Source organism: Myotis brandtii, unplaced genomic scaffold, assembly GCF_000412655.1.
Source record: "Myotis brandtii unplaced genomic scaffold, ASM41265v1 scaffold517, whole genome shotgun sequence".
Classification (NCBI taxonomy): domain Eukaryota; kingdom Metazoa; phylum Chordata; class Mammalia; order Chiroptera; family Vespertilionidae; genus Myotis; species Myotis brandtii.
Genome location: NW_005369706.1, coordinates 2,164,414 through 2,172,302, shown reverse-complemented (window position 1 = coordinate 2,172,302; position 7,889 = coordinate 2,164,414). Strand labels below are relative to the sequence as shown.

At 58.5% G+C, this 7,889-nt stretch overlaps 1 protein-coding gene across 2 annotated transcripts in view; it reads right to left on the bottom strand.

Moving 5' to 3' along the window:
• The window catches only part of RAPGEF3 (Rap guanine nucleotide exchange factor (GEF) 3), a 23,441-nt gene that overhangs the window by 9,158 nt on the left and 6,394 nt on the right, over positions 1-7,889 (bottom strand). For both annotated transcript variants that reach the window (XM_014548619.1, XM_005877390.2), the window contains exons 3-16: positions 5,663-5,716; positions 5,465-5,571; positions 5,131-5,252; positions 4,812-4,980; positions 4,100-4,184; positions 3,705-3,765; positions 3,521-3,597; positions 3,187-3,333; positions 2,541-2,653; positions 2,185-2,273; positions 1,800-1,878; positions 1,473-1,623; positions 1,308-1,390; positions 498-537 (exon numbers count right to left, since the gene is read on the bottom strand). In XM_014548619.1, coding sequence (XP_014404105.1) covers positions 498-537; positions 1,308-1,390; positions 1,473-1,623; positions 1,800-1,878; positions 2,185-2,273; positions 2,541-2,653; positions 3,187-3,333; positions 3,521-3,597; positions 3,705-3,765; positions 4,100-4,184; positions 4,812-4,980; positions 5,131-5,252; positions 5,465-5,571; positions 5,663-5,716 — 1,377 coding nt within the window. The remainder of the gene's footprint in view (positions 1-497; positions 538-1,307; positions 1,391-1,472; positions 1,624-1,799; positions 1,879-2,184; positions 2,274-2,540; positions 2,654-3,186; positions 3,334-3,520; positions 3,598-3,704; positions 3,766-4,099; positions 4,185-4,811; positions 4,981-5,130; positions 5,253-5,464; positions 5,572-5,662; positions 5,717-7,889) is intronic.

The following is a 7,889-nucleotide window of genomic DNA, read 5'->3' as shown; positions in this document are numbered from 1 at the left end:
GGGCGGGGTGAGGTGGGAGAGGCACAGGGAGACCCGGAAGCCCGGGGGAGGCTTTTAGATTTTATTCCCAATGTAGCACTCCCCACAGTCAGCCCCAACCTACCTTTCCAGTCCCTTCCCCACCATTCCTCGACTAAATCTCAGCTCCAGTCCCTCTTTGACCCCTGGGTGCCCCCCGGAGCAGCACTGGCCACCTCTGACTCCCAGGAGGGTCTATTTTCCTCAGGGCTCCCACACTGGCCACCAGGAGCCGCTGGGCCTCAGAGGATCACCTGGTGGGAACTGCTAACTGGGTCTAAAGGTGGTGGTGAGGTGAAGGGGTGACCTTAGACCTCAGTGTCCCCATAGGACCTGGGATATGAGGGGTGTCTGTGCATGGGAACCTTCCATGCAGGACCCCTCAGATGGGGGATGAAGGAGGACCCTACAGTCACGGGGGAGCAGAGGGAAGAAGCTGAGGCTGACAGAGGTGAGAGGAGCCGATTCCGAGCAGACACCTTTATCTGAGGAGATGCGCTCCCACCGCCATTTTCCATCCTGTGGAGCAAGGGAGAAGGGGGTGAGACTGGAGGCCAGGCAGGAGCGGGGAGGTGCCTGGAGCTCTGGGTCCCATCCGCCCTCACCCCAGGGGCAGAGTTTCACAGACTTGGTGAATGTCCCCTAAAAAGGGGCAAAGGGGCTGAAACTGGGGCCCTGGATCCTGGTTTCCCCAGGCCAACAGGGGCGGGAAAAGGAGTTCAAGGGGGAAATGGGCCCAGGGGCCAGACGGTTCAGTGAGCTGTCCCCATGGCAATGTCTGGGAAGGGGAAGCTAGCCTAGGAGCTTTACTGGGTGGGGCTGGCAGGAACTGGCACCGATGGTGCTGGGTAATAAATAGGTGCGGGATGGAGGAAGTGAGAGCAGCAGGTGCACTCGGGATAGGAGAGTGACACACAAATGACTGTGATGTGTGAGAATGGCTGAGCCGTGACATGAGGGTGAACAGCAAGGGACTGGTGGGAACGACTCATTGAAACAAGCAGGACTAGACATATGAGCAATGACAGGCAACATTCGCATGCACATGCGCAAGGCACTGCTCTGCCCTCGGAAGGAGCAGTAACTCTCTCCCGTGCAATGAGGTAGGTGCTCCCCCACATTATAGACAAGAGCCTGAAGTCCTGGGGGGGTGGAAGGGGTGAGGTCACGTTCTCAGGATAGCACAGCTATGAGTGGTAGGGCCTGGGTTTGAGTCCAGAGTTGGTGCGCTCAGTCCCCGAGGCGCTGCCTGTCGTGCATGCGACAAGTTAACGTAGAGCCAAAGTTACCGGTGGTGCCGCCGCCTCTCCGGCCAGTGCTCCCGCAGCAGGTTGCTAAGCCGGGCGTCCTTGCTCACCAGGTCTGAGAGTTTCTGGGAGGAGCCAAGATGCACTGAGACGCTGTAGCCGCGTCCACCCGGGCAGCCCTGTCCAGCCTGCCTCACTCCCAGGTACCTGGAGAAAGCTGCTGGCCACGGGGTCAGTGTGGAGCATGGGGCCATACAGGGCCACCCACTGGCTGACCAGCCGCAGGATCTGCTGTCTCTTGTTGCAGATGTAGATGTTGCGCTCCTGCTCACTGCCTCCCGCTGGCTCCGCGTGGAAGGTGAGCGCCAGTCAAGGAAACCACAGCATCCAACTGAGCCACCCCCCGCACCTCAGGCAGAGGAGGGTGCTGACAGGTCTGGCATGAGGCTGGTACTTTGGAGGGTTCGGCACAGCCATGCTATGAGCGATCCCTTCTCCCCACTCCACACACCGTCCCTGGGGCTGGAAGGATATTGGTGCAGGAGGGCAGTGCAGAGCTGGGTGCTGGGCATGAAGACTCTGTGGGTCAGGAGGAAGTCACTGAGGAACGTCTCTGTAGGGCAGGCAGGGATGGGAGACAGGTGGCAGGTGGGGCTTCAGATGTCAAGCCCAATGGACACAGGTACACACACAGCTGGAGTGCCAGCCCCCAGTGCTGCCATGGTCAAAGTACCACCGATGCCCAGCCCCTGTGACTGCACTCCCTACCCAAGCCAAGAGCACAGGAATGAGGATTTACTGCCAACTGGCCCCACGAACCAAGCCGGCACCCAATCAGGTCAGAGGCAGGTGCCCAGCCCTCTCCCAGGCTGCGCTGACCACCTGATGAGTCAGACAGGCAGGTGTCTCCTGTCCCTACCTGTTGGATCATGAGCACTGGAATCAGGCCTCATGGCCTCCAACAGCAGTTCTAGGATCTTCTCCGGGGTGCCAGACATCACCGTATACCTGGTAGAAATGGCCAATCCATGCCCTGGTGCCACCACCCCCCCTCCCACAACTCGGACAGATGGCAGTCATCAGTCATATCACTCTTCCCTGTTTGTCTGCCCTGCCCCACCTAGGGGTGGAGGGATGGCTATTCAGGGGTACATCTGAGTCCCGGGATGTCTCTCTACCCAGGAGGCCAGCAGGCAGGGGTATGACACGAGGAAGGGAGCAAAGCCTGGGAAATGGAGGAGAGAAGGTGGAGAAGGAGCTTGGTGGGTGTGTTACCGGTTCCTGCCTGGGGTTGGGGGGCAAGAAGAGGCAGCGCCCTGAGAGGTTCTCTCCAGCACCAACACCACTTTGCCGTGCTCTTCCAGCCTCATGGTCTTTGCTTCCACGTCCTGAAGAACAAGCCACACCCAGTGCTCAGCACACACCATGCCCCTTCCCCATCTCAGGCACCTCTCCCCACACCTCCCTCCTTCAGACCCTGAGCCCCACAAGGACCCTCAGCCCTTCTCCCACTCTATTCAACACCCACCACTTGAATCTGCCCTTCATCCCACCCCTGCTTATCACATAGCCTGAGCCCCTCCTCTGCTCCATCCCTCCCCACCCTCCCTCCATGGATCCCACCCTCCATTACACTGCCCCTCTCACACCCTAGTCCCCCACCCCTCGGTAGCCACACTGTCCCCATTGTCTCCCGCACAGACGGTGGCGGAGTTCACGGGCTCATGGAACCTCATCAGCATGCCGTGGACTTCCTCACCCCCCCAGGCTGGGCTCCCGCCTCCAGCCATCATCTCTGAGCTTCTCCATTTCCTCGCTCCCTGCCCCTCACAGGCTCTCTCTGGTCCCTCCCCTGCCCCACACTTCTCCAGAGAACTGTGCTTGCCACGTCCCCTGCCCTCCCCACCCCCAGCAACGGCACCTTGATGATACGGTTGAAGTCCTGCTTGTCCACTCGGAGAAAATGACAGTTGTCTTCTCGCAGGATGATGGTGGCTGCCCGGGGTGCGTCGTTCACCAGAGCCAGCTGTCCGAAGTCATCTCCCTCATGCAGTGTGGTCACCAGCCCCTGGAGCCAGGCCTCAGTCACAGCCCGCCCAGCCCCAGCCCTCATGGAACAGAGCCACAGCGGGGAGAAGCTCCGGGGCACGAGGAGACCTGGGCGTCAGCAGCCTTGGGTCCACCAGAGGCACTGCCCGTGGGGACGACCAGGGAGCAGTGACCACCCAGAGGGCTGGGGAGCTGGGCGCACTCACCTTGCCGTGGGTCACCACATTGACGGATCCCTTCCAGATGATGTACCACGAGGTGCCTTTGTCCCCCTGGCTGAACACTGAGAAGAGCACAGGTCAGACACGCCCCAGCACCCACCACCTCTCTGGGGCCCCCAACCATGTCCAGGTCCCTGGTGCCCAGCTTCCTGCCAGCTGTCTGACTTACACACAGTCCCGGCCTTGCTGTGGGGTTCAAAGAGCAGAACTGCTGCTAATTCCCGCTTCACCTGTGGGGAAGGGGAGGGGGGTCAGTGGGCAAGTCCAGGGCAGAGGACCAGGTGAGGGGTGAGGAGGGAAGGCCCAAAGACATGAGTGCCTGGGGGCAGAGATGTGGCTAGGCCAGGTGGCCTGGGATTTGGGGGTTGGAGGACGGCTAAGAGAGGCAGAGGGTTTTCAGACAAGGATGCTGGGAACAGCAATTTAGATGGAAATTTCCAAGCCATAGGCAGAATGGGAGGGACGTGTTTTCTGGGCCAGCAGCTGGCGCCTCCTGGGGTGGTCACAGGAGAGGAGGCTCCTGGGGAAAGGGCAGGGCGGGGCAGGGCGGGGCCTGCGACTGACCGAGTTGGAGAGGTGGGCCACAGCCTTGATGTGCAGCAGCTCCTCAAAGATGAGCTCCAGCTCCTCGTCCGTGCGCTGCCCTGGGCTGCAGGCCAGGGAGGACCAGAAAGCAAAGGATGAACTCCAGCCGGGACCAGGGCTGGGACCACTCACCCACAAAGCACAGGCCTGAGGCCAGCCGGTGCCTCAGCAAGGATTGTTATCACTAATGGCCAGCCATTCCCCAGTTCACACTGTGCCAGACACGGGACTAAGTGCTTCACACGCATCATTTCAATTGTCCTCACGACAACCCGTGACGTGGGCATTCTTGTTTTCCTTTGACGGAAGAGGAAGCTGGCACGGAAAGGCCCAAGGCCACCCAGCTCGCAGCCAGTAGAACCAGAATTTGAACCCAGACCTGCCTGAGGACTCGTGAGCCCACCCTCTCTCAGCCATTGCTGCCACTCAGAGTGGGCAGGGTCTTCAGAGGCCTCGTGCCCCACACCCTCAGTTACAGAGGAAGAAACGGGCTCAGTGGGGAAGGAGGGCTCAGATCACCCAGCAAGTCTGGCAGAATGCAGGTCAGAGCTCAGGCCTCTGATCCAACCGGGGTCCTGTCTCTCAGCAAGAAGTAAGGGAGCCCCTCGGAGACGAAACTGAGAAGCTATGGGGTCTGGGAGTCGTGTGGGGCCTGGGGTCTCGGGGTGCAGGGTGCAGGGTGCCAACTCACGGCTTTCGAAGTGCCACAGTGAGCAGGGCATCCGGTCCCCGCTGGGAGAGCAGGGCCATGGCCTCAACCAACTCCTCCTCCAGCTCATGGACTCCCGAGGGCTCCGGCTCTGGACCCGGGAAACGGTAGAACTGGGTGTCTCGGTCCTGGAAGGTCCAGTCGTGTTTCACTGCGGGAAGAGGCCCAGACATGGGGGAGGAGAGGAAATTGAGGCTGAGGGGGTCTGAGGCCCTACTACAATGCTCATCCCTCCTTACCCCAGATGCCCACTCCCCAGGACTGCCCAGCCCCGGGTACCCTGCCCTGGGCTCAGGCTCACCATGGCAGAGGGCACCTTCATCCAGCAGGACTTGACAGATTCCCACGGCTTGGCTCCGTGAATGTACCCCAAGCCCCAGGGCCAAGATCCCATCCACTAGCTCCCGGCCTGAGCAGCATTGCCTACAAGAGTTAAGGGGACAGGGAAAAGGACGGACAGTCAAATGGCAGGAGGGGAGAGGAGAGAGGGAGCAACTGTCCATCCAAAAGGCACCTTCCTAGGCCCAGCCCCAGTTCTGCTAGAAGCAGGGCCAGGCCCAGATGCCAGGAATAGAATGAAAAGGAAGAGAAAAACAGAGGGGTTGGGCCAGGAGGCCGGCAAGGCCTCCACTCACCGATAGAGCCTAAGGTGGTACTTTCTGTCTCGGATGAGGTTCTGGCAGGTGGCCAGGAGATGTCGATGCAACTGCTTCCCCGCCCTGAGCACCCGCTCTGTGGAAGCCTGGGGGGCGGGCAGCACAGCTGGCTCAGGCCCTGACCCACTGGCCATGCTGCCCCCCCGACCCCCCCCAGCTCCACCCTCAGGCTTGTACCTGCTCCAGGCTCACACTGAAGTCCAGGGACTCCTCGCTGTTGGTGAGTGGTGTCTGAGGGCAATGGGAAGAGTCTGCACGTTAGTGCCAGGCCCTCCTTCAAATCCAGCTCCTGGACTCCACCCCTCCCCCATCCCTGCACCCCTTGCCCAACCCCCAACTCCAAACGCATCCATTCAGCTACTCATTTAACAAATACAGTAGTCTCCCTCCTATCTGTGGTTTTGCTTTCCAAGATTTCAGTCACTCACACTCAACTGTGGTCCGAATGGAAAATTCCAGAAATAAACAATTCATAAGTGTTAAATTGTGTGCCATTCTAAGCACTGTGATCAAATCTTGTGTTGTCCCCCTGGGACATGAATCATCCCTTTGTCCAGCATATCTTCACTGTATACACTACCCACCCGTTAGTCACTTAGTAGCATCTGGCTTATCAGATCCATTGTTGTGGTAACCCTTAGCCCTGGCCGGGTAGCTCAGTTGGTTGGAACATCATCTGGTGCACCAAAAGGTTACAGGTTTGATTCCCTGTCATGGCACATACCTAGGTTTCAGGTTCGATCCCTGGTCAGGGTGCATAGGGGAGGCAACTGATTGATGCTTCTCTTTCTTTCTCTCTCTCTCTCTCTCTCTCTCTCTCTCTCCCCCCCCCACTTCCTCTCTCTAAAATCAGTAACATATCCTGCAGTGAGGATTAAAAGAAAAGTAAGCCCTATTTTACTTAATACTGGCCCCAAAGCACACCATTAATGGTGCTAGTGATTTGGACATGCCAAAGACAAGTAGTAAAGTGCTTCCTTTAAATGCACAGATATATGTGTTTAGGAAAAACAGTATGTATAGGATGCAGTACTGTCCCTGGTTTCAGGTACGTGCTGGGGTCCTGGAACATAGTCGCTGGATGAGGGGCGACAACTGTAAACAAATACTCACTAATCACACAGTGTGCCCGGCATCGCCTCTTCCCCACCCTGCTATCCTGTCCCCAGTCACCCAAGCACTTCATCCCCACAGATGAGCACCCCGAGACCCCAGTTCTGCTTACTCGGGGCCCAGGTGTGCCCAGGCTCCCAGGTACCTGCTCCTGGAAGAGCATGAGGACGTGCGATAAGAAGGCCCTGAGAGGCCCGGGGGTGCATGGCTTGGGAGGCCGGGAACACTTGTTCCTCAGCTGGCGTCACAAGGCCTGATCCCAGAGCCAAGGTCTGTCCCCAACCACAGGTCCGTGGGCAAACCTGCCCTGTGTGGGCTTCCGCGCACCCTGGTGGTTAACAGGAACCTTGGAGCCAGACTCCTGGCTCCAAATCCCTGCTCCTCCATTTATCAGCAGTGTGGCTCTGAATACAGCACTGCCTGGTATAGAGTTGTGTGTACATGTCAGCTGTTTTACTCATCTGAGAAGCAAAGGGTGGCTGCTTGCACAACGCTCCTGACCTCTCTGAGTTGCTGCTGCTAGTCCCTAACCCTGTAGAGTGAGGAGGGCCGGGAAGCACACAGGACTGGCTCCAGAAGACGGGGTTTACGTAGAAACATCGGTTAACAGGTTTCCTGCCTTTTGTATCAATCGAGCCACCCAGCCTAGGTGCCCCGGATGTTGGCCATGAAAACCTCTCCCGACCCTTTTCTCCGCCACCTGAGAACTGGAATTTGTGGACATCCCTGGACAGGATGCCCTTCCTGTACGAGCCCTCCCTGAGGCAGAGCGCTTTACAAGCATGATCACCTCTGTGACTCCCTCTGATCCTGTATTAAATAGGATCAGACGTGAGCGAGGCGGGGCAGGTATAATCTGTCTTCTTTGATTTACGAGGAAACAAAACTCTTGAGGTGAAGTGCTCAGGTAACTCAGTCATACATACTTGAGACAGCCAGACAGCCTCGGATAAACTCGAGTTCCGACCAGAAGTGCTCACATTCTTGGTCTCGCTCCACCCACCACACCTTCCCCTTCCTCTCCCTTCCCCCTTCTTCTTACCAGCACTCTCTCCCTCTCCTGCTTTCCCATCTGCACTCAGGTCCCTGAAAATGACCTGGCTGGGGAGCTGGGGTACAACCAGGCCTGGGGCCAGAACCCCCTCCCCTGATTCTGGCATCTTCCACCGTATGCCAGGCAGAGGCCTGAGGCCTGGCATGTGTAGATGCTTGGCCCAGCGCTGAGCGGAAGTCACTAGGTGTCCCAAGGGTATCCCTGCCCGGGTCATGGGGCCCAGCCTGGTGCCAGACA